The sequence below is a fragment of the Rhinolophus hipposideros genome, assembly GCF_964194185.1.
Source record: "Rhinolophus hipposideros genome assembly, chromosome: 10".
Lineage (NCBI taxonomy): Eukaryota > Metazoa > Chordata > Mammalia > Chiroptera > Rhinolophidae > Rhinolophus > Rhinolophus hipposideros.
The window spans coordinates 46,151,050-46,177,252 of record NC_138056.1 but is presented as its reverse complement, the minus strand read 5'-3'; the positions used below and the strand labels follow the sequence as shown (position 1 = coordinate 46,177,252).

The 26,203-nt window shown below is 48.3% G+C and overlaps 1 protein-coding gene and 1 pseudogene across 8 annotated transcripts in view; both read left to right on the top strand.

Annotated features, from left to right (window-relative positions):
- The window catches only part of XNDC1N (XRCC1 N-terminal domain containing 1, N-terminal like), a 19,090-nt gene extending 9,091 nt beyond the window's left edge, over nt 1-9,999 (top strand). For 3 of the 7 annotated variants that reach the window (XM_081063314.1, XM_081063313.1, XM_081063312.1), the window contains exons 6-10: nt 3,312-3,397; nt 3,641-3,810; nt 5,645-5,717; nt 7,253-7,380; nt 8,450-9,999. In XM_081063314.1, coding sequence (XP_080919440.1) covers nt 3,312-3,397; nt 3,641-3,810; nt 5,645-5,717; nt 7,253-7,380; nt 8,450-8,712 — 720 coding nt within the window. In that variant the 3' untranslated portion in view covers nt 8,713-9,999. Of the gene's footprint in view, nt 1-3,311; nt 3,398-3,640; nt 3,811-5,644; nt 5,718-7,252; nt 7,381-8,084 lie in introns of all 7 variants that reach the window. The other 4 variants (XM_081063316.1, XM_081063317.1, XM_081063315.1 and 1 more) reach the window with 2 other exon arrangements.
- LOC308503427 (short transient receptor potential channel 2-like) lies at nt 9,447-26,203 on the top strand (annotated as a pseudogene). Its single transcript has 13 exons — nt 9,447-9,503; nt 10,153-10,857; nt 12,467-12,677; nt 13,616-13,772; nt 14,906-15,070; nt 17,590-17,775; nt 17,846-18,029; nt 19,007-19,085; nt 21,365-21,552; nt 22,113-22,241; nt 22,365-22,443; nt 24,710-24,831; nt 25,761-26,203. The product of its transcript is annotated as a short transient receptor potential channel 2-like (transcript).

Below are 26,203 nucleotides of genomic sequence, written 5' to 3'. Positions count from 1 at the left end.
GTTTTTTCTCCCTGTAGAGCACACATACACACCTAAGAAGAGATGTATAGGTTTCCGGCTTTGTATACGCATCTGGGCATTTTGTCTCCCCTTTTCTTAGCCAGTTTTCTAGTTATTTTTTTCTTCCTAAGCCTATTCTGACTCCTCCTGCTTTCTTCTCAGTGTTGTTTCCAGCTATCTTTCCAAGCCAGTACCCTGCACTGTAATTCACTCAAAAACAAATATGAAGATATAATCATATACTACTGCTAGGGTCAGAATTTTAGAGATGAAAAAATACCTAGAGATCATCAAGCCCCAACCACGTCATTTTACATTTCAGATATGGAAACTTACATATTCAAATTCACACAGCGAGTCGGAACAGAGTAGGGACTAGAAATAAGGTCTGCTGTCATTGCAGCCCAGTGCGTCTGTGTACACTGTACAATTTGAGAAACTTCAAACATTTGACATAACCAAGAGAATTTCAGTCCCCCAGAGTGAGCCTCACAGGTATCACTTCTGTCGAGGTTACTCAGAAAAAGAAGAGACTGGACACTGGGAAGAGAAAGTGGAGTTACAGCAGAGAGGAGGAGTAGGTGCTTTTGTAGTATAGCCTTGGGAGAGACCCAGAGAGCTGAGACAAGTCTGAAATTTACTCTTCCATTGTGGGAAGGGCTAAAAAAATGCAAAAGGACAGTGGAAGCAGTTCAGTGTGCTCCGCCAGGTCCCCATTTCGCAGTGCTGGGAGCTGACATGAATGGAGCTAGAGCTCTGTGGCCCTGCCTATTCAATAAATGGAAGCTCTGTGAGATTAGGAACCTGTTTGTCTTGTTCCACAATGCATTCCTGGCAGCTAGAACAAAGCAGGCTTTGAGTACACATGTTCATTATATTACCGTGTTTCCCCGAAAATAAGACCTAGCCGGACAGTCAGCTCTAATGCGTCTTTTGGAGCAAAAATTAATATAAGACCCAGTCTTATTTTACTATAAGACCCGGTATAATAATATAATATAATACCGGGTCTTATATTAATTTTTGCTCCAAAAGACGCATTAGAGCTGATTGTCTGGCTAGTTCTTATTTTCGGGGAAACACCGTAGATAAGTGCAAAAATAATTGCAATTTTTGCAATTATTTTTAACCTTTTAAACCGCAATTACATTTGCACCAACCTAATATAAACGACCTTTTAAGGGGGATTTGTAGATAGGGTCACCATGAAATTTATCTAAACTGAGATACTGTGAGAACAAAAAAGAGTGCTATTAATAATTATACTGAGACAACAAACATAAGCACAACTGTCCCAGGAAAACCAAGACATATGGTTTCCCTAATTATAGGATAAATAAGAGCTCCGTAGAATCTTTTCCATTTTGGCCATCTAAATCACTCTGTACCTTTAGGACCAAGAAGGGATCAAGGAGGAAGGGAGTCAACATCTCCAGAGCCATAATGTCAGAAAGGCATTGAACATCAACAGCAGAATGAAACATGTTGCAGTTACCTCAAACCACAGGGAATGGAGATCCTGAAACACTTCTACAAGAGAAGGTTAATACATGGAAATGAGTTGATGGCACTCAATTTTATAATTTAAGATGTCTAGAATACCACAGGCTTTTTTTCTAATGTGTCATTCTAATGGTAATTTACAGTGAAAACAAAACATAAGGGCTTTTAACCCTGTGAACTAGGGTCTTTTATGATCACCGATTTTTTAGTAAGGAAACAGATGCATAGAGAAATTCAGTGGGATGTCCCAGGTCACACTGCTAAATAAGTCTTGGAGTGGATTTGAACCCAGGCCACCTGACTCCACTTAGCCTGTGCTCGGGAGCTCATTTCCTAATGATTAATCTCATTTAAAATTAAGTGACCATCTCTACATACCCAGCTAATTACCCTTTCTAGTAGTACTTACTCTAAAATTTATGAGACAAGGTAAAAAAAATAAAACCCTGGTAAAGTAAACAATATATTTCAAAATTAATGCTAGGTCCAAGATGAGATTATAATGGCAATTAGAAAATATTAAACAGTGAGTGTAAATAAAAATACTATTTCTCAAACTTGCAGAATGAAGTCAAAGTCATGCTTCACAAGAAAGACATTTACCTTTAAAAGAATCTGTGATAAAAAAAATCAGAGCTGGGGCCGGCCTGGTGGCTCAGGCGGTTAGAGCTCCATGCTCCTAACTCTGAAGGCTACCAGTTCGATTCCCACATGGGCCAGTGGGCTCTCAACCACAAGGTTGCCGGTTCAACTCCTCATCCCGCAAGGGATAGTGGGGGTGGGCTGTGGCCCTGCAACTAGCAACGGCAACTGGAGCTGAGCTGCGCCCTCCACAACTAAGATTGAAAGGACAACAACTTGACTTGGAAAAAAGTCCTGGAAGTACACACTGTCCCCAATAAAGTCCCCAATAAAGTCCTGTTCCCCTTCCCCAATAAAATCTTAAAAAAAAAAAAAAATCAGAGCTGAAAAATTAAAGAAAAATTTTTTAAATTTTTTTAAATTCAAGGGAAAAAATTGAAATTTGGAAAAATAAAAAAGGAAATAGCCACAGATGAATCGACACAGATAAACTGAATTTTGACAAAGAATTAAATTGTAGCATTCCACATAAATAAAATCTATGTAGATATGATCTGTTGTGTGATTATTACACATAGACATTTCTGGAGTTAGAAGCAGGGAGGTTTATAAAATGCCTGAGATAGTTAGTTATAGTGGCTAATGCTAGAAAGAGACATGTGATATGTATACCTGTATACACACACATACATACACATCTCTTTTTTTAGATGGCTAGAAATGGTGGCTAAAATTGGTAGGATTTTAGTTGCAGGTGAACAGAATTGTTCACAAAATAAATTATACTGAAAATTAAACAATGTTATTAAATGATATTTAGAAGAGATAAAAATACTTCAAAGTAGAACTATTTTTAAATGTTAAGAAATATGTGTATAATTTTTTTCTTTCACATAGGTGTATAGAGATGAGTGATTTAAGTTTTGTATCTACATGAATCAATTTTACATATGTACAAATTTATATATATATATATATATATATATATATATATATATATATATGTATATATATATATATATATGCTTTCAAGTGTGTATGTATGTGTATGTCTTACAGCTGGAAGAGCTTGTGTACACAAAAGCAAAGGTGCCCCGTACAAGTTATAGCAGATAATGTTCACTCACTAAGTTGAAGTCCTCAAGTTTGGAGTATCAGTGGCACTAGGTAGCAGCGTCCTCTGGTGGTGAATGTGTGTGTTTCATATTTCTCCATTTTCTTCTCAGGGCTCTTCTGACGCCCCCGAGTCTGGTCCCAGCCCCTGGATGGCTAATCCTTCCATCCGGAAGACATTCTTTCCAGATCCCCAAACGTACGTAGCTGCCAGAATAGAGTTCTCCCAGCCCCTTGTCATTCTTTCTCCTGGAAAAGAAAGGCTGCCAAGTCACTTACAGGCATGCAAACCCCACATGGTTTCCCCCATTAATTAATCACATACTCTAGGCCTAAGCCATCTGTATATAAACTGGCTTTCTTGGTTAGATGCTAATGACTTGGGTGAGCAGAATAGAGTCTCCATTCTGAATGAAACCAAGTGTTCTCTGTTTCCCTACAGGAACACCAAGGAAATTTCAGAGCTTAAGAATATCCTAAAGCAGCTGCAACCAGGCACTTTGGGGCGTTCGGCCCGCATGGTGCTTTCAGCTGTCCGCAGGGCGCCTCCACCCAGTGTGGCAAGCCCAAACAACCCTGCAGAAGCAGGTCCCAGTCATCCAGACAGCACAGGTGAGGCCCATGACCTACCGTTGGCTCCTTGCTCTCCCTAGCAGCATCCTTTCTCCCTGAGTCCACCACTGCTGTACAGGGATGCCTCACAAACGACTTCATGTGGGAGGAAAGACAATTGTCAGTGTCTGGTTACCAGAAGAGAAATCAGTTATCATATAGTAATTGAAAGAGCACTGGCCTAGGAATCCTTATCTCTTTGGGCCTCGACTCCCTCATCTGCAAAGTGAAGGAATTAAAGCAAATAGTATTGGGGCCTCTTGCAGTATTCATGTTCTGTGATCCTCTCAGAAGGACAATCAAGTCAGAGTGGTGTTGTATGGAGCTTATTGGAGAAATAAAGTAGGAGAATGGTGTGGTTTTATCACAGAGGAAGAAAGGATTAAACATTTTGAGTTCCTGCATTGCACCAGATATTGCTAGGCGTTTTTACTAACTTTATCTATTTAATGTTCCAACAAATTTGTGAAGTAGATACTATTATACTCATTTCACAAAAGAATCTGAGGTTTAGAGAGGTGAAATATTCTTGAGTCACACAGCTAATAAGTGGGAGAGCCAAGAATTGAACCCCAGCACTCTTGGTTTTATTTTATTTTTTGTTTTTGTTTTTTCTATTCTTGATAGCAAGAGGAAAAAAACATGTAGCATTCTCTTTGAAAACACTTGGTTTCACTCATTGCTTCACTGGGAAATTTTTTTAAAAGGAAATGGTTTATCTGCTGTTTTAAAGAACTGAACGAGTGAAATAATGAGTATATCATCTCATTGCAGAAGTAAGGTACATTGGTTATCTATTGTTGCACAACAAATTACCCCAAAATTTAGTGGTCTAAAACAGTATTTATTATCTCACCATTTCTCACGGTTAGGAATCCGGGTGGCTTCGCAGGTCCTCGGACTCAGATCTGTCACAAGGCTAGTCATCTCAAGGCTTAACCGGAAAGGGCCTTCATCCTAGCTCACTCACACGCTGTTCATAGGATTCACTTCCTCATGGGCTGTTGGACTGAAGCTTCCCTCAGTTCCTTTGCAGTAAGAGCCTCTCCACAGAGCATCTCACAGTGTGGCAGCTTGCTTCATTAGAGTGAGCACACTAGAGGGCAAAAGGGAGAGTACTAGCAAGAAAGTGTCTTTTGTAACCTACTCACAAAAAGTGACATCCCATCACTTTTGCGTATTCTGTTCATTAGAAGCAAGTTACTTCTAGGTCCTGCCCACACACAAGGGGAAGCGTGGGTACCAGGAGGCATGAATCAGTGAGGGTCATTTCAGAAGCTGCCTACCACATAAGGAACGATATGGTTTATTATTTTAAGAGGTGGAGAATGGGAAGGGAACTGAGCTTTATTGGACACCCTACAGGCTGGGCACTGGAGCTATGAAAGCACTTTGAAATATATTAAATGCTATACAAAGCATTTCATGATTTCTGAATAGCTAGATACATGGTTGTTGCTAGGTTTTGTTAACCACTCATTTGGCAGACATTGAACATCTGTACGTGTGAGGCTGTGTGCTAGGTACCAGAGCTACCACACTAAATAAAACAGGAGTGCTTCTACCCTAAGGGAGAGACACTTATCCACGTCACACAAGGAAGTCCAAAACTTCAAGCTGTGAGAAGTGCTTCAAAGGCAAGTCATGATAGGATGACCAAATTTATATTGGAGAATCCAGGGAAAGTTCCTCACAGAAATTAGCGTTTCATCTAACCTTAAAGAGTGAGAATTAACCAGGAAAAGAGGATAGAAAGAATATTCTTAAAAGAAATGACATCATATGTGAAAGCTCTTGTTAACGAGCTAGATTGAATGAGCATTTCTCAAAACAGAGCCAAGACCAAAGGAGCAAAACTCAGAGAATGATGTGGGCAGGCCGAAGAGACGGAAAGTGCAAGCCCGCAGGTAAGTCGGTCAACCCAAAAGATTCACGTCACCGCCCAAACCTTACTGCCCTTATGCACCTGTCCCTCTTCCCCACTCAAGTTTCAGTCAGGTCAGAGGGTACCCTTGTATCTGGGTCTTGATCTCATGGTCTGGACCTAGAGGGAAGTAGAGAAGAGATGTCCTTGTCCTCTTGTTGTCAGGCTTGGAGCTAAGCTAGGAGGTAGTCCTGCAGTGAACCAGAATCTGAAGATGAGTACACTGGACCTCATGGACTTCATTAAAATTTAAATCTTTTTCTGTTTCAAAGAACACTACAAAGAAAATAAGAGGACAACACACAGAACATGTGTATATCATATATTTGATAAAGGACTTGCATCTCGACTATATAAAGAACCCTTACAAGTCAATTATAAAAGATAACCTAATTTTTAAAATGGCGAAAGGATCTGAATAGACTTTTCTCCAGAGAAGACATACAAATGGCTAATAAGCACATGAAAATGCTCAACATCATTAGCCGTCAGAGAAATGCAAATCAAAACCACAGTGATCACACCCACTGGGATTGCTATAATCAAAAAGACAGTAACAAGTGTTGGCAAAGATGTGGAGAAATTGGAACTCTCATACATTGCTGATGAGAATGTAAAATGGTGTGGCCACCTTGGTAAACAGTTTGCAGGTCCTCAAAAAGCTAAACAGTTGCCGTATGATCCAGCAATTCCACTCCTAGGAATATACCCAAAGAACTGATAACAGGTGTTCATACAACAACGTATATACAAATGCTCATAGCAGCATTATAATTGCTAAAAAGTGGAAACATCCCAAAAGCTGATGACTTGATGAACAAAATGTGGTATATCTCTATGATGGGATATTTGGCCATGAAAAAGAAATGAAGTACTGATCCATGCTATAACATGGATGAACCTTGAAAATATACAAAGTGAAGGCAGTCACAAAAGACCACATATTACCGTGTCTCCCCAAAAATAAGACCTAGCCAGACAATCAGCTATAATGCGTCTTTTGGAGCAAGAATTAATATAAGGTCTTATTTTCGGGGTAACACAGTATATGACTGCATTTATATGAAATGCCCAGAATAGACAAATACATAGAGACAGGAAGTAGATTAGTGGTTGCCAAGGTCTGTGGTGATGAGAGGAATGGGGAGTAACTAGTAATAGGTTCAGGGTTTCTTTCTGGGGTGATAAAAATGTTATGAAATTAGTTGTGATTATACAATCTTGTGAATATCCTACAACCTTTAAATAGTACACTTTAAAAATGAATTTTATGGGGTATGCATTACATCTCAAAAAAATGATTAAAATCCTGAAGACAATAATAGATACTCTGTTCTCAGATGTTCAAAGGTTAAATGACTTCCCTCAAATCTGATTCATCAAGTGGGAAAACCAGGAGTCCAACTTAGGGCTTCTGGCTCCACAGCAACTAGTCTACATTTTTTCACCCTAATTTAAGGTTCCTTCAATGCTTTGGCCTCTTGCTAATAGCTGGTCTTTAACTGTTCTTTCTCATAGGTCTTTATCCAACTCCAACTCTCAGCCAGACAGGAGGGGAGTAGCAAAAGCAGGGCACAGAGAACAGCACCGACCCCAGGCCCGAAGCAGTGGTGTGCAGGAGAGTGGAGAGTGCCCCATTTGTGCAGGTAAGCTGCCCGGGCACAGGGGTTGTTGTGGGACTGCTAGGCGTCCCTTGAGGGCGGAATAGGAGAATCGAGAATGCTGCCAGGAAACATTTGAACTTGCACTCCTAGCCTCTGTCTGCTCTGCAGTTACATACGAGTCTGGATTGAGCACCTGTGTTGTGAGCACCTGTCACATTGTGTTGGCCAAGCTGAGAAAAGGACAAGGGCCATGTGCTCAAGAGAAACATGAAGCAAAACAACATAAAACATGATCAGAGAGGACCTAGAATTTCCTTTATAACTTTTTCCTCCGTGTCCACATTCTACTTACTCTCTAAGTCTCTATTCAAATAGTACTTGTTTGCCAAGTCTTCTCCAATTTTCCCAGATAATCTCCTGCAGCATTCTCCGACTCCCTTAGGCTTAGCACTTCTCACCTGCTTTGTATCATAGTTATTTCTGCTCAGAGCTTATCTTTACCCCCAGCTCTGCAGTCCATAAGGACAGGCCTGGGTGTATGTCTCAGCTTCCAGCACCGTGCCAGGCACATAGTAAACACTTGGTAAATGTTTGGATTCATGGCTGGATGGTGTCTCTCAGGTGTAAAACACTCACTTCCTGCAAGAACAGCTGCATTTTGACAGCAGGCGCTCCCTTCAGGCTGCTGGGGATAGCATCCTGCCCTGGAGCAGGCCCAGTTTTGCTTCCCTCCTTCTCTCCCTTAGGTTCCTTCAGCATTGAGATTCTTCCCCAGCATGCTGCCACTTGTGGAGAGCCCTCCCCACCTCGCCCAGCCTCTCCCTCCTCGTCATCGTCGTCATCACTGTCTGTACTGTGGGTGTCCTCCTCAGAGAGCTCATCACCTGTTTCATGGGTCCAGTGCCCTATCTGCCAATTGCAATTCTCAGCAGGAGAAGTAGAAGAACATGCCAGCATGTGTGGGGAGCTCCCTCAGGGTTGAGCCATGGGGTCCTGTGGTTTGGGCCCTCTCTAGCCTTTGTGACTAAAACTGGAGAGTGGATCTCTTGACAGCTGAGAAGAGCTAATGAGGCCAAGCGCTCAATTTGCTTCCCTCCACTCGTTCCCTTAGGACTCTGCCTGAGGACACCTCTGGGCCCAGCCTGCTCCCCACTGCCAGTTGTCAAGGCTTCTGTCACCATGGCACCATATTCTCCCAAGGACAGCTTCGTCCTGTTCCCCTTTGGAACTTCTGGGGTAGAGTCGGTGATCTCTCTAAAGCTTTGGGATACAGTTCAAAATGTCTTCCCCTCAGTGAATGGTGTACATCCTTGTGCCCATTTTCCTGAGAGGAAAACTGAGGCCCCGTGGGAAAAAACACTGCCTGATAAATAAGATCCTGTGGTGTACTGGGAAGGTGCGAAGTGATTTTTGACCATGAGACTGACCTTTGGCATCCCATGAACTTAACTCTCCATATCCTTTGTGTGTCCCCTAGATAGAATCAGGTAACAGCGTTACTGTGTGACTTTAAGCAAGTTATTTATCTTAGGCCCAGAATTAACCTCCAGTAACAGAGAGAAAACCCCTGTCCTGCTCACAGAGCTGTCATAGGGATCAGATGAGTTAATAACTAAGGAATGGTTCTAGGCTTGGTTGTGAACCTTGGGCAAATCCTGTCCCCATCTGTTCAATGAGGCAGTTGGGCCAGAGGGTCTCAAAAGTCCCTTCCAGCTATGACGTGCTAAATTCTATTCCCACCTTCTTTGAGCAGTTATGTCCTCTCTCCCCTTTCTCAGAGGATTTCATTATGTGGCACTGACACCAGTTCCCCTGGTCTCCAGGGTACAGGGCTAAGGGGGAGCAGCTGGTCCTGGCAAGGGGAGGGCCCAGGGCCGGGTTTTGAATGGATAGGAAAGAGGCAGCCAGAGACGAGAGCAGACAGCGTAGGAGTTCCATCCTTCGGTCCCTGCCAGCATAGGTGGGTGCAGCCATGGACCCGTCACGGTAAGAGGCCTTCTGCTCCCCTCCCCCATCCTGGTCCCCTCTCTGGTCTTGGTTAAAACAACACGTTGACCCAGAGGGGTGGCAGGGACATCCTAGCTGCAGTGCTGGTCGTGGACAGTACCATGTGGGTGGGAGAAGAGCCTTTGGAGCCCCAAACCTGGGCTCAGAAGAGAAGAGCAGTGAGGATGGGCTGGGCCTGGAGGAAGACAGGGACCAGCAACACTGATGGGGAGAAATGCTGCCCAACACAGGAGGGGGCAAAGCTGGGGGCGGGGGTGGACTGGTGGAGGAGGACTGTGTGGGGATCCTGCCAGAAAGCCCTGACAGAGCTGAGGGGCTTGGGAAAAGCCCAATTCAGAGACCCTCCCGCGTGGACATGTCTGGACCTGTCCCTTGAGGGGCTCTGGGACTTCCAGAGGGATGAGCAGCTGGGAAATGAAGTCAACAAGTGGGAACTAAGTCCTGGACAGATCCTGTGTGCCTGCATGTGGGGTTAGACTCCCAGTGCAGCCCTGTCCACTGGTTTTAACCGCCGCTTTCTCAAAGTGCCCACTTTTGGCCCTGCTGTGGTGTGGGTTCCTGTGAGGACAGAAGTTGGGCTGAGGAAGGGGCCCCCAATCAGACCCAGTCCTGGCACTTGGCTAACCTGAGAATCCACATAATAAAACCGTGACTAAGAAAATTTTGTTAGTGTATGTTTGAGACAAGAAAGAATATAATGGTGGCTGGACATAGAGGATTATGGGCTTAAAGACTGTAGAGTGAGGGAGGCCCCAAAACAAAGGGGGTTGAAACTCGGAGTCACACCCTCTCCACTCCTTCATCCAGCCACAGCCTAACTGGACTGAGATTGTGAACAAAAAGCTGAAGTTCCCTCCTCTGCCCCTCAGTGCCATCCAGGAGGGGGGCTGGGCCTTGTACAGCAGCTCCTGGGGTCAGGGGTTGAGACCACCGGCGGTGGGCCAGGCGGACCCCTGCGGGATGTGGAGGAGGCTGAGCACTGCTCCTGGAGGAAGCGCTCAATCTGGCCGTCCGCTTGGGCCACTAGGCCATCACTGGTACACTGTTAGCCAATGTCAAGTTTGACTTCCGGCAGGTCCACGAGGCACTGCTAGTGACAGTGGACACAAACCAGCCAGCAGTGCTGCATCGCCTGCTGGCCCGGCTGGAATGGGAGAAGGGCCGCAAAATGGACACCAGGACTTTCTCACTGGCTTTCTTGGACTCATCAATCGATGGCTCCCGCTTTGCGCCTGGTGTCACTCTGCTCGCCCTGGCCTGCCAGAAGGACCTGTCTGAGAGCGCAGCTGCTCATGGACCAGGGCCACACCATTGCCCGGCCCCTGCGCCTGCCTCGAGTGCAGCAACGTCCGCCTCTATGACCTGCTGAAGTTCTCCCTGTCTCGCATCAGCACCTACCGCGGCATTGCCAGCAGGGCCCACCTCTCACTGGCCAGTGAGGGTGCCATGCTGTCTGCCTTCCAGCTCAGCCGAGAGCTTAGGCACTTTGCACGCAAGGAGCCTGAGTTTAAGGTTCGTTTCTCATACTTCCCCTGCTCTCGGTACCCGGTATCTGTCCTTCCACGGGGCATGGTTGCGCATGGGTGTTCGGAGAAGTGGGAAACAACAGAAAGATGATGAGGCCTCATTCCGTTCTCATAAAACCTCCATTTTGGTGGAGAGTCACAGAATCCCGCCCTGGGGGATTCCTTCCAATGGCAAAGCCATCACTTTAGGGGCACCTTGTCTTATGGGGTGGCCCCACCCTCGGTGTGCCTGGGTCTGCCTGAAGGAGGAGAGAACACAAACAAAGTCTGTGTTCTAAGTCTACCGCTGGACAGACTTAGAGATGACACTCAGCAGAACCCGTCCTTTCTGAATACCTACTGCGCGGTCTCACCAAGAGCATGGTGTGTTGGGGCCTCAAGTTTGTGATCACAAGCAGGGAGAGAGCTGACAAGACAGCGTTACTCAGTGTCTATGTGGATGGTTTTACAAGGGCTTCCAAAGCCCAGAAAAGAGGTCAGGAAGCTACAGCTGTTGTGTTCAGGGCAGACTCCTTGGAAGAAGTCTACAAGGAAGAATCACCTACAAGGATTAATCTTGTAGTTGATTTAATACAAGAGATGAGGAGTAGGGAGGGTATTTGTGGGAGGGGTGCAGGCCAGGCAAGGCTCTCAGGTAGCAGTAGACTTGGTAATGCGTGCACGGGCCTGTGAGGGCAGAGAATGCGTGAGGGAAGACGGGTGCTGCAGGCAGCGCCTGCTCAGGGGCCGTGAACACCACCAGTCCAGTTCTATCCATCACTCATCACTGGCATCCCCTCTGTGCCAGGCACACTTGTTCCCCATGCTCAAGATTACCATTAATGGGGAAACAGGCAAGGGTATTAAAATGAGGCCTAAGGCAGGATGTGGCCTGTGCCGGGCAAGCCCGGGAAAGAGCCTGCTGCTTCACCTGCAGTCATGTCCAAAGGACTCCCGCCATTCTCACAGCAGGCCGTGGAAGGAGGCAGCAGGAATTAGCTTCCAGGCAGGGGAGCTGAGGCCTGGCAAGGGGAAGTACCTCACCCAACGTGACACCACCTGAGGGCCAGTGCTGAGACTCAGACCTGGCCTCCTGAAATCCTAGGCTGGATTCTGTCTGGAGTTAGGGCCCCGAGTAAAACCGAGGAAAAGATGGGTAGAGAGGAGGCAAGATCTGCCTTTATCATGTCTGCCTCTCCTCAAACTGCCAGCACAGGCTCTCATATAAGGTGCTCAAGAAAAGTAAGTAAATAAACACAAGAAAGGCATGAAGAGTAGAAGTAGAAGTGGGATAGGACATAGGGGAAAGTAGTACGGGGACGGGCAAAGGTGACAAAGGGGTTTGGGTTGAAATCACTGAGTGATGAGACATGCAGCCCCAGAAATACAAAGTGGACACAGGAGGTACCTCGTAATAGCAAGTAGGAGAGATGAAGTGGCAGCGAAGAAAGGAATGAATGACCCAGGGTGACACCAAGTGTGGGAAGTGACGGCCCAAGGACAGGACAGAGATGGCCCAGGCCCACTGCCGGGAGGGTGGGGTGAGGGTGGTGGGGGATGACTTAATGGGCTGGGTCCATGGGGTGGCAGGCACCCATCACCCCGCTTCCCTACAGCCTGAGTACATTGCCCTGGAGTCGCTGAGCCAGGACTACGGCTTTGAACTGCTGGGCATGTGCCAGAACCACAGTGAGGTCACTGCGATGCTCAATGACGGGTGAGGACAGCGAGACTGAGCCGGAGACCCAAGGCCTGGCCCAGGGCTTTGAGGAAGATATTCCCAACCTGGCCAGGCTGCGACTTGCCATCAACTACAACCGGAAACGGGTCATCTGGGGCCTACTGACTGCCCCTGCCCTGGCCCTGACCCCTGGCCCCACCATCTCCAGGTATCCCCACTTCAACCCTCAGCAAGTCCTTTCCCTGCCCTCAGGACCCTCTTAGACTTGATGTTGAGCACGCTTCTATCTAGGCCCTTGGTCCTATGGGTCTCCCACCCTCCCTTCCTGCCTTCATCTAAGGCCCTAACCTCTCCCCAGCCCTTGGAAGTCCCACTGTGCACCAGGAACCAGACATCTGGGTCTTACACTCAGCTCTGCCTCTGGCCTGCTGCGTAATTTAGTCCAGTATTTTCCTGTTGTTAGACTTCAGTATGTCCAAAGATTAGGCGAGATCTCTCAGGGCTTACCTGTGAAGTGATTCCATTACTCCCTGTCTCATTAGTTGCCCTCCCTCTGCGCTAAAGGCAGGCTCCCTTTCTAACTTCCAGCCCCTCACTCCTCCCTCTCACACACCTTCAGATATCCTAGTCTACCAGGAGCTTAACCCTAAACCTTCCTTCATAATGACACCAACCCCCAAAACACCAGCCCCCGCTTTCCCTGCTCCTCCCCTCCTAGAGACCATTCAGGCTGGTGTCCCACATCTCCAAGACAGGAAACCCTGAGGGTTCTGGGACTTGGGTACCCCATTCCATGTACCACTGCCTGACTTAGATTCAAGACTGTGGGATCTGAAGAGTCTAAGAAAATCTGAGTTCAGCTTCTCTTTCATAAACTAAGAAATCAAGGCCCAAAGAGAGGTAGGGTCTGCCCAAGGTCACATGGCAAGTGAGTTGCCTCTCTTCTGAGCTGGCTGGCCTGGGGAGAAAGGAAACATGGTTCAACCTCTATGGCAGAGAACTAAGGGCTGTGTACCCAATTGGCTTCCCCTTCCTCCTCCCTGCCTGGTGGCCACTCCTCTGCTCATACCCCATATCTTCTTAGTTTATAGCACACCCCATCTGCCAACAAGCCCTGTCCTCCATCTGGTGTGGGAACCTGGCTGGCTGGTGTGGAAGCACCACCATCTGGAAGCTCTTTGTTGCCTTCCTCATCTTCCTCACCATGCCCTTCCCTGCCTTGGCTGGCGGCCAAGTCCCGGGTACTGAAGATAAAATTAATGATAACTGTCACTTATTGAGCACTTGTTTTTTCTGTTGGTTGGTTTGTTTGTTTGTTTGTTTGTTTTTGAGCATTTGTTTTATTCCAGGCCCTGTGCTGGGCACTTTGGGAACGTTCCCATTAAGTAACTCGAGGGGGCCCTGGAAGGTAGGCATTACACCTCCATTTTATAGGCATGGAGAACAGAAGTGCTGTTTTTGACCAGGACACAGTAAACAACAGTCAGGATTTAAGTAAGCTGAGGTCTCTCTGCCTCCAAAGCCTGAATCCTATTACAGCTCTGTACTCTCCTAAAGAGACTCCCACCCTAACTTACAAATTCTTTGGGAGCCCTTTGTGGACCCAGATATTTTTATTTGTTCATTCAACAAATATTTCCTCAAGAGCCCACTGTGAGCCAGGCATTGTGCCTGGTGCTGGGGATATAATGGGGAGCAAGACCTGTCCCTATTCACGAGGTAAGGCCTCTGGAGAGCTGGCTTCCAGGAAGCAGGAACAGCATGTCTGCAGGCCCAGGGGAAGAAGAATGTAAAGTATTAAAGAAACCGAAAGGAATTCTGTGTTCCTTAAGCATAAGTGCAAATAGCAAGTGGAGGGAAGTAGGCAGGAGCCAGATCTCACACAGCTTTCTAAGCAACGATGGAAGCCATTGCAGGCTTTTAATGAGGTGAGCGGCCCCATGAGTCCTGTGTTTTAGAAAGATCTCTCCACTAGTGTGAAGGATGGATTAGGGGTGGGGGAGGGAGATTGTCAGAGTGTGTGTGAGAGAGGATGTAGTCGTGCCTTTAAGGTTCCTGACCTGGGTGACCAGGTCATTTTCTAAGATGGGGACACAGGGGGAGAAGGAATGAGTTTGGCATAGAAGGTGATGATTTTATTTTTTAACCGTTGAGGTGGAAGAGCCTGTGGTACCTGCCTCGTGTGGTTGGTTGTAAAGGAGACAATAGATAAGAAAGTGTAAGGCCTAATCCACAGTACGTTCTGCATAAGCGTCTAAATAAATGAGTGAAAGGCGGAGTCATGTGTGGGCTGAGCATTCAGGAAGTTCTCCCAGGAAGGGGACAGACATGAACAAGGCTCTAAGAGCCATGCTCTCTTTCCTTCCCCACCAAGCTGGGCCACTTGCTAAAGCCCCCAGTGCTGAAGTTCCTGCTGCACTCTGTCTCCTCTCTGTGGTTGCTCACCTTCCTGCTGCGAGAGTCCCTGGTAATGGAGACACCTTCTGCGGCCGTAGCCAGAGCATCTGGGAGACATCACTACACATGGTTTGGGTCACAGGTACATGCGTGGGGCCCTCCTTGCTGTTCTTCATGATAAGTACCCCAGTGGGGGGGTCACCGGCCCCTGTAGATGCTCCTGAACATACATCCAGTCCCCTCTGGACTCTAGCATCCCAAGGGACCTTTTCCCTTTACCTCTAATTAGGGGACCTGGCCCTCTAACAGACTCCCTGAGCAAGGACCCAATTCTTCCCCCACCCTGGCACCAGTCGCTACCCACTCTGGAGATTCCTATCCTCTCACAAATAAGATACTGGTCCATAGGCAGGTGTCTTCGGAAATTACCTTGGTGTAATGGTAGCCTGCAAGTACACCACCAGGTAATTTATCCCGAAGGTCGTGGACCGGAAAGGCTCACAGACCAAATTAAGGTGCTCGAGTCACCCAGTTTATTAAATCCATAACTGATGTACTTATGATGGTGGTGCTATGAGGACCAGAGTTGAGGTTTGAGCAGTGGGTGCGACAGCCAGAAATTGCCTGGGCCCAACACCTGCTCTATGGGAGAAACCCAGGGCAGGCATGTCTGACCACCGTTGTAGTTTGCCAAATCATCCTGATGAGCAGCTAGGACTTTTCTTTGCCATCTTAAGGCAGAGGACCTGTGGGGCCACAATGGCTATCACCAGTGGTAGCTGATTTAAGATCTGATGAATCCTGAGTGCCTCATCAGCCTCATGTATATTCAGTGTATCATGAATATTTAGTGTCTGCTATCACTTTCTGTGTATGTGCACACATATATGCTCTACTTTGTGTGTTCAACGTGTCACCCAGATAACTAACTCATCCATGTTTAATGTATACGTTCCATCCCATTGGTTTTCTTTTCTTCTATAGCAGAATTGAGTATTCTCAAACAATTCTTCAAAGCAGTTTCCAAGAATCCCCAGAGCTCTCCTAACCTCTGTATGGCCAGCTCAGCAGGTTGGACTGGTGGCCCCTTCCTCAGCTGTCCTCCCTTCATTCAGCCCCCTACTCCACCCTGCACCCAGCCAGTCAATGAGGCCCATAAGGAAATTTTGGCCAAGAAACTCTTTGGGAAGAAAACAAAAGCAGGCCAAGGGGAAAAGTTTCTTATCCTGTTATTTACTAAACATTACTGACCTGAGCTGGGTGGAGATGAAACCGATACAGTTCCTGTCCATGAGGGAAGAAAAGTCTTAAACAAAACTCCTCATTTCTTCTGGCAATACATACTTCCTGCTGCCCCACTGTGAGCGAAGCCCTGAGAATACAAGGATAAATTAATATGGTTCCATCCATCCATTCAACACACATTACTAAGCATCCCCCCACCATCACGAGGTACTCGCCTGATGGGGGACTGATTCCGTTCCTGACCACATCTTGCTCCTGCTGTTCTCCAGGCCTGTGCTCATTCCCTTTTTCCAGAGCACTCTCCCCTTCCCACGCTGCCCCCTGCCCTGCCTGCTTGGACTCCTCTGTCAGGTCTCAGCTTAACCAGCACTTGCTGTGAGAAGCTTTTCCTGGCCCCCAGATCAGAGTGAGAATCCACTCCCGTAACAGCCTGTGTTCCGCTGCTCCTCAGTCTTAGAATTTCCCCCAACGGGTTGTCACTGCCTGGCTACTTGACTGTCTCCCTCGCTAGATTGTGAACCTGGAAGGACAGGGACTCTATCTGTCTTATTCACCACAGGATCCCACCGGCACATGGCAGGAACTTATTAAATACTTGCTTCATTATGACTACTGGGCCTTGTTTTGGGCACTGGGGACAAGGAGACGAATTTGACATGGTCCCTGCCCTTGAGGGGCTCCAAGTTCAGGGGAGGTAAGGGGAGACAGACCCAGGAAGAGATTTCCTGCAGTGCCTCCCAGTGAAGGCATCGCAGGCCCCTGAAGAGAGCTGTAAGAACTCAACAGGGAGCAACTCCCTCCCCCTGCTTAGGGAAGGCCTCACAGAGGAGATAATATTTGACCTGGGCCACAAAGGTGAGCCACAAAAGGCTGTGGAAGGGCATTCTAGGCAGACAGAACCATGTGTGGAAAAGCACATGCTTGTATCCAGAGACTGGAGAAGGGTACAATGTGGCAGGACCACCTGGATAATGGGGTCCAACTCCCAGGACTCTTCATCCACAGATTTGGTGCTGGGCCTCAGGCTGATTGATAATTTGGAGCCACTTCAAATCAATATTCTTTAAATATTTGTCCAATATTTATTTAGTGGAGGGCAAGGAGAAACAGATTTGGATGATTCTCTCCCGATAGCCAGCCTCTCCCAGGTGTTACGCACTTTGAATGTCCACTCACTGGGACTAGTGGTGCTGGCCACACCACAGATGACTGTACATCAGCCAGGAGTCCTTTTTATTTTCACATAAGATCACTTTGTACTTAAGTAGATTAAATATTTACATTTTATCCGGTTCGTCCCCGCCCCATCACCACCACCAGGGACAGGTATGCCCCACCATAACCCAGCTCTGACCTGGAAGGAGGAGGAGACCGGTTCTGCTTCATCCTGTCCTGGCCCCCTGCCACCCCCTTCAGGATTCTTATGGTTTGAGTGTAAGGAAGTGTGGATTGAGGGCCTGTGCAGTTACATCCTGGACTGGTGGAACTTCCTGGACGAGGTCATCCTGTTGCTGTGCCAGGCCGCCTTTGCACTACGCCTCCTCCTGGCTGGGCCTGCCCACATGCACTGCTGAGATGCCCCCAGTGGGGCTGCCTGCCACTGTTGCACCACAGCTCCTCAACTCAGCTCCACATCCCCCAATCCCTTCTCTTCTTCGGCTCTCAGCCTCAGTCCTCATTCCACCCTGCACAGAGAGAAGTGAGTGGCGCAGCGAGGACCCCCAGTTCTTGGCGTAGGTGCTCTTTGCTGTCACCAGCATGCTCAGCTTCACCCGCCTGACCTACATTCTGCCGGCCCACGAGTCAATGGGCACTGTGCAGAGGTCCATTGGCAAGATGACTGATGATATGATCCGGTGCATACTGTCTGGGCTCAGAGCAGCCTCCCCTCTGATGGGCTCTACTTGCACTGGACCTCCTTCTGAAATTCCCCAGCTCTAGTTAGTACAGAGGTTCTTAACTCAGGTTCCTTGCATAGGCTCCAGAGACCTCTGAGAACCCAAAACTACAGGCAAAATTTGTACACATCCCTGCACAGAGGGTCTATAGCTCTCATCTAATTCTCAGAGAGTCCCATGGCCCCACAAAAGATTAGGAACCACTGATAGCAGAAAGAACCTTTAGCTGAGAGTTCCAGTCTCAGTTCTGTCACTGTCTCCAAGACTCCTTCTGGGCTTCAGTTTTCCCGCCTTTGTGGTAAAGGCACTAGACTTGGGTCACTTTGGACCCTTCCCACTATACAACTGCTCTTTGAACCCATGCCATTATTTAGACTTCTTAGGGCTCATCATCTAATCATTTACAGCCTAACCTGGCTTCTCTCCCTAATCAGAGCCCATAGTTCATTCTGGCTGCTTTGGGAATCCCACTGAGGTGGGACTGGAGTGGGTGCCCTTGCTTCTGTCTATAAATATCTTCATCTTGGCATAGCTTGAAGGAAAACCTCCCACCCCACCCCTGAGGCCCTCCTGTCCTGTTGCAGCTAACTCATCCTCACATGTGGTGACCAGTGCTGGACTCTCTGGCTGTCACTCCTTCCTGTACCACCTCTCAGCATCTCAATCCCTCCCTGGGAGACTGGCCTATCCCAGCTTTGACTGCTTGAACTCAGTACCCTTCATTCTTGAGGGCGAGCTCCTACTTTAGCACCCACTTTAAATCCCTTCTCATTTCCCACCCCCTAACTTCCCCATCCTTAATAGTAACCAAACTGAAAACTTGTCAGGTAGAGAGGCTAAGCCTGAAAGGTCATCACTCCCATTCCTCTTCCCAGAGCTTGACTTCTCCTACGGTGGAGACCTGCTCTGATCCTTCCCTATTCCACCCCTGCCAGGTTCATGCTCACCCTCATGATCATCCTGTGTGGTCTCAACAATATCTATGTGCTCTACCAGGAGACAGCGGCTGGGCAAGTATGCCAGGGCAGAGGCAGGATGGGCAGGTGGGGGTCTGGGACCGTGCAGCTTGGAGCTTATGGATCACACCTTTTCACTCCCTCCTCCCTCATCTATTCACTCAATAATTAATTCTCTAATTTGGTGAATCACTCCCTCATTCATTTATAAATGTACTCATTCATTTACCCACGTATTCACTTTCTCTCGAAACTTTTTATTTTGAAAAATATCAATCCTATGAAAAAGTGAAAAGCACAATGAATACCCATATACCCGTCACCTAGCTTCACCGGTTATTAATGTTGTTTGTTTTGTTTTGTTGTTTTCTTGCCTAATCTATTGCTCTCTTTATTCTTTTTATTTTTTCCTGAAACATTTAAAAGCTAGTTGCACACATCATGACACTTCACCCCTAAATAGTTCAGAACGTCTCCTAAGATCATAACCACAAAAAATTTAATATTGGTTCTGCAATATTATTTACTATGTAGCCCTTATTCAAATTTCTCCAGTTGCCTAAAAAAAGGTCTTTCTAGTTTTTAAAAAACCTGCAATCCAATCTGGGATCACGCATTGCATTTTGTTGTCATATCTCTTTAGTTTCCTTTAATCTAGAATCTTCCCTCTACCTTTTCTTTGTCTTTCATGACAAATGAATTTTTGGAAGAGTGCAGACAAAGTTATATTGTAGAGAGTATTCCACAGTTGGGATTTACCTATTTACTTATTACTGGATTCAAGCTAAGCAATTTGGGCAAGAACACAACCTAGAGATGATGTGTACTTTCCATCACATCACTTTGGGAGATACACGATGTTAGTTTAGCCCATTGGAGAGGTAGTTCAGAGCATGTGACAAGCAGAAGTACAACACATCAGATCAGCATTTAGAAAGAACACCTTAGATGCAATGTAGAGTGTGGGATAACAAGAGAGAGATTGAGGTCAGAGACCAGCTGCAGAGGTTGTTGCAATCGTCAAGGCCTGAACTGGTGCTAAGATAGAGGGAATAAGACAGATTTGCCAATAAATACAATAGAAGAGAGAATCTGTTCTCTCTTCACAGCCCTGGTCAAGTCTGTGAGTGACTCATAGAATGCACTTTTTTCCCCCCTTCTTCTGCTTCCCCACCCCCACCCCCTTCCGATTCCAGCCATTGTTTCTCAGTCTACTTGTGTAGGACATAGTGCCCTGGCCCGTGCTGGTATTATAAGCCTTGCACTCCCCCACCGCTGATCCAGTTGGTAGCCGGTTGCTCACAGCAGCTCACGGCAGCTCGCCACTCACGCTGGCCACTGGCCACTCCTGGCAGCACATAGCAGCCTGTGGCAGCCCATGGCAGCTCACAGTGACCTCCAGCTGCTCACAGCAGCCCATCTCCAGGGAGAGCCATAGTTCACAACCTTAGCTGTAGAGGGCGCAGCTCACTGGCCCATGTGGGACTCAAAGCACCAACCATGTTGTTCAGAGCTAGCGTTGTAACCAACTGAGCCATCCAGCCGCTCCCAGCAACAGTTTTTTAACTGGTCTGCATTCCCCCACTCTCTCATCTGCTTCCCTTCCATTCTACTCACAGCAGCCAGGAGTGATCTTTTCAACTGTAAATCAGATTTCACCCCTCTGCTTAGAATTCTTCATAGCTTCCTAATGCTCAGAGGCCATGGTAAGGATCTTTGTTTCTCTCTTACAAGGTCCTGCATGACCTGGTTTGTCCCTACTTACCTTTCACAAGCCTCTTTCTCACAAGCCTCTCTCTCCTTTGCCCTCCCAGACCAGCTGTGCTGGCCTTCTCTCAGTTCTTCAAATACCCCAGGCTTCTCTGCGTTGGGAATGCTCTTCACATCTCTCTCCTTTTCTCTCCCCTGGCTGATTCCCACGGATCCTTCAGGGCTCAGCTTGAATGCTTTTCAAAGAAGCTTTCTGCAGCACCCAGATTAGGTCATAACATCTCTTACTGCTTCTTCATAGCACTTACTACAATTTAAAAATGTTGGCATAATGAGTGTCCATCTCGCCTCCCATCCCCTAGAATAAAGGGTCCTTGAAGACAGTGACCATTCTTGTGTTGTTAATGACTATATCCTTAGCACCTATGGCACGACTATAAATACTGCTCAATAAATACTGGTCGACTGAAAGAATGAGAGCTGGAGCTCAGAAATCGTGTTTGTGTGGACTTCACGGAAGCAGAATGAATGTCTTCGGCTGGGTCCTGGAGCGTGAGGACTACCTCTGGTTGGCACTCAGGCCCCTCTCCCACTGCTCACGTCCTACCCTTTATCCCAACATGCCAGTTTCAATGAGACTGTCCAGTTTCTGTTCAGGACCATGTTTGGCATGGAGCACAGCGTGGTCGCCAGCCGGAGTTTCTGGTACGTGACTCCATGGCTGGGCCCTCTGTGGCATCTTCACCATTATCACGGTCACTGTGCTGCTCCACATGCTCATCGCCATGACCACCAACCCCTTCCAGAAGATTGAGGTGAGTAAATTGAGGCTAGCTTAGGCCGGGAGAGGGAGGAAGGGATACAGAGAAACAGGATACAAATCATCGAGACATTCAGGGTCCTGCTCCGCCTCTGCGATCCCCTTGTTTTGTGACTTGAGGCAAGTTTTCCTCTCTAGGCCTCATGTTCCTCGTCTGTAAGACGAGGGTCTTGGTAATGCTATTAGTTTCTCCAGACTCCAGGAGAGAGGTCTAGTGCTCTCTCCACTTTATGGTTGGGAGGAAGGGTGTGCTGTGGAAAAGTAGGTGGGGACAATGAGAAGGGAGAGGGAAGGAGATGGGATAGGTTAGGGTTTGCAGCTAGAGAAATGGCTGGGCAGGAATCGGATGTCAGAAAGATAGAAAAGAGGAGAGGGGAAAATAGTCAGGGGAATTACGGGTGATGGACGATGACAGAGATAAGAATGAGGAGAAGAAAGTGGTTGGCCCACTAGGGAAGAAGAGACTTGAGGATGGGGGGAAATGAGGCAAACTGAGTGGCCAGGAGGGCTGGGTACCAAAGTGGTCCTTGCAGAGCCCCCTACCTCCTGCCACAGGACAATGCCGACGTGGAGTGGAAGTTTTGCTCGCTCCAAGCTCTACCTGTTCTACTTTCAAGAGGGCCTGACGATGACTGTGCCCTTCAACATCCTGCCCTCCCCCAAAGCTGTCTTCTACTTTCTCAGGTGATGACCTCGGAGCTCTCACTCCCAACTCCCAAGCACTCAGCACTGCCACCCTAGCTCCTGCCCCCATTTCCCTAGACTCTGTCCTCTGACTAACCTCTTCCTGCCATCCAAATCTCTCAGGAGAATTTTCCTGTTCATTTGCTGTTGCTGCTCCTGCTGCAAAACCAAGAAGCTGGACCATCCCCCAATCCCCATCTTTGTAAGTACCTCATCTGCTTGGTGTTGGTTCTTACATCAGGACTTCAGCTGCATTGTGTCACGCGGGGTGTCATGCGGGGTCTCTGGTCCTGCTCCCCTCACAAGAACGCAGGATATGGTGAGGCCAAAAAGGAACAACAATGGAGCCATAGGTAGGGGAGTCAGATCACTATAGTCTTGCTGGCAGCTGGGTTGGAGACACAGAAAGCAAACATCCGTCAGTACCCCAACAAGGGGTCTTCCAGCACCCCAGTCTCGCTGGCGGCCAAGCGAGACACAGGAAGTAGGCTCCACATGATTCACGACCCGCAATCCGCCGTCTGGTTCTCTGCCTGCCAACCAATCAACCAACGCAGGCACAGCACTTATATCAGTGGCCAATGGCTAACTGGTTACAGCTGACGGCCAACTAGTCACAGCGGAAGGCCATCTACTATCCAAGCCAGCACCTTTCCACGTGAGGCCAAGGGCCTGGAAATTGCTCTCTGGGACTCTGTCCCCACAAGCTCCATACAAAACTTTTGCCCTGGGCCAAGACATGGCTGAACATTTTCCCCCCCTTCTTCCGCCTCCCCTTGCCCCCCGCCCCTGCCACTCCGGTCCACCCCGTTCCCCCCTCCCCTCCACTGTTTCAAGCCACTGTTTCTCAGTCTAGTTGTGGAGGACACAGCTCCCTGACCCAGGCTGGTATTATGAGCCTTGCACTCTGCCCCGCTGAGGCTGTCGGTCGCCACTCGTGGGTCAGGCAGCTGACCACTCACAATGGCTGCTGACCACTCATGCTGGCTATCAGCCGCTCCTGGCAGCATACGGTAGCCCACTTCAGCACTCAGCAGCCCGCGGCAGACCACAGCAGTCCATGGCAGCCCTCGGCAGCTCATGCCCACCTCCAGCTGCTCACGGCAGCCCAGCTCCAGGGAGAGCTGTTGTTCACAATCTTAGCTGTAGAGGTAGCAGTTCACTGGCCCAAGTGGGAATCGAACCAGCAACCTCGGCATTAGGAGCACGGTGCCCCAACCACCTGAGCCACTGGGCCGGTTGAACATTTAAAAAAAAAACAACATGTCAAGAAGCTGAGTAAAAAATGCCCCACAGGTTGGGAGACTCAAAGGGTGACAGAGGCCTGAGAGAGGAGGCCAGGACTCCCAGGGGCTCACCTACCTCTCATTATCTGCTGTCTAACTCAGTCTGGCTTGCCATGGGAGCCCCTTCCTAATTCAGACCAGCAGGACTGCCAGAACTGTAGGGGGTTCTATCTGTTCCCCTTAAAATGTGTTACTTGAGGATCTCTAAGCCAGGGCCTCCAGGTCAGCTCTTCGAGGCCACAGGCCAACTCTGGAGCTCTGAGGTCCCTGGATTCCCAGGTGAAGAATGCCTTTCCTAATCTGTTTGGTCAACAGTGTGCTCAACAAACACTTACCCAAGCACACCTATACCGGAAATAAAGATATCCATAATGGTGTTCCTTCTGGGTGCTAACTGTCTAGAGTAGCAGAAGGAAATGGACTATAATGATACAAGAAGACAAGCCTATGATAGGAGGAAGCACAGAAAAGAGGTCCCAGACCCAGACTCATGAATCAGGGAGCTTTCCAGGGATGCCCAACCTGGGAAGGAGGCATGATTACCTTCTCTGTTTTAAATTTGGAAAAACTCAGGCCTGAAAAAGTTGAGTAACTTGCCTGAGACACAGCTGCTAAGTGACTGAACTGGGATTTCACCCTATGTCTTCTGAGACCAGCCCTTTGCCAACTCTCTCTACCTCTGCTTTCTCCTTTATCTGCCTCATATACCCTACTTGCCCTCCTGGTACTATCCTGAGGCCTAAAACTGGACCCAGACCCATCATTCTAATTTGCATGCCGATTTCCATCTTGTGTGTGTGAACAGGTCTGTGCAGGTGCCTCCCCACACCCCCTTGGTTCCCCCTCTGCAGAGTCTGAAGGACAGGGTTAACCTGGACTAACTTAACTCAAGAATACCAAGGTTGGGTTGGTAGCAGGAGGGAGAACTGAGCTCTGCCCTGCTCAATATTTCTGTCTCTGCCCACTCCCCGCTCCACCTCCCAACCCTCACCCCACCACCCAACTCCTGGCCTCCATCCTTCTACTTTCCAGGATCACACCAGGGGCTAGATGTGTGGTATTCAGGGACAGAAAAGTCTGCACAGACTTGGCCTCCATCCTTCATTGCCTGGGGGAGGGGGCAGTGATTAGAGAAAGGCTGGGGTGGAGAATCTCTCTCACCTTCCTGTCTTCCCATCCCAGGCCAATCCTGGGGCAGGGGCAGGACCTGGGGAGGGAGAGTGTGGATCCTACCGCCTTCGAGTCATCAAGGCCCTGGTCCATAGAGACCACATGGGAGGAGTTTGAGGAGATCTGTCGGAAAGGTTAGTTGCTCACCTCCAAGCTTACCGCATGCCTGTTCCTTGCTCCGCTGGGATAAATGCACCACACCAGACTCACACCCCTCATCCAGCCTGCAGTCATGTGTGACCCCATCCTATCATGCCCTTGGAAGTTACAGCCTGCACACTGTGGCCCCTTGACTCAATTACCCTCTGACCCATCAGACATTTATTCTGCTCATTTCATATAATCCTTCACTCCTGCCTTCATTTATGTATTCATTTATTCTCTCACTCACTCCTTTAGTCATTCATTCACTTACTCACTCCTTCAAGCAACATTTTTTTGCCGTGTTCCCTTTGTTCCAGGCCTTGTCTTGGAGGGAGGGGGACCGTGTAGAACAGGGACAACAGAGGAAGCTTTCAGTCTGGTGAGGAAGAGAAACCATCTAACGAGGCAGAATGTGCTTAGCTAAGAGAGACATAAACCCATGTGGGACCCAACGGATAGAAAGAGCCTATCATTTTGAGAAGCTCATTGGGAAGGCAGAAGGACAGAGTACCAGAAGTTGGAGAAAGAAGAGGTGGGATTTGAACCAGGCACTGAGGAGTCTATGAGCTGGACAGGTGAAGATGGGGAGGAGGGCTAACAGGGCAGATGTACAAACCTCCACCCGCTAAACACTTTCCCATCCCTGGGACTCCTGATCTCTTCCCTGGCCCACAAAACTTTCCTTCTTTGTGTCTTCTAAACTCACCACCACCGGCCTGGCCGCTCAGATTCATCTGCGCCAGCCTCAGCCTACCACCTGACCCCCAGCCCAAAAGGCAGTCTCTCACTTCCTCCACTTCTCCTTCCTCAGGAATCCCAGTAACGTTGTCACCTGCGGTTCTGATGAGGGTAGAAGTGGCACAGGGAAGGTTCCTCTTCTGAGAGACCTCCCATCAATACTCCCGCAAGCCTCCCACAGACCTGGGCAACAGACGGACAGAGCTGACCAAGCCTGTCTCTCCACTGCAAAGTGAAGTAGCTGATGTGGGGCGGACTCTGGCGGGGGGGAGGGACACCCCGGCCCCCCTACGGTGCCAGCATCCTCAGTCGCTACATCACTGGAGTGCGCAACACCTTCAGAACCTGGGGCGCCCCATCCCCGAGACCCCAGATCTGACAGTGCCAGGGAATGTGGGGACCCAAGTATTTTCAGAAACTGGGCTTCAGGACGCTGGATGGGCTGGGACTCCAGATTCTGGCCAGTCTAGACCTTCCTCTCCAGCTCATGTGCTAGTGCACAGACAGCAGGAATCAGAGGGGGCTGGGGACCTGCCCCAGGCGGAAGATTTGGGAACCAAGGTGGTGGGGGGTCCTGATACAGTGAGAAGGTCCCTTCTTCTGTTGCTGAGCAGAGTAACCTAG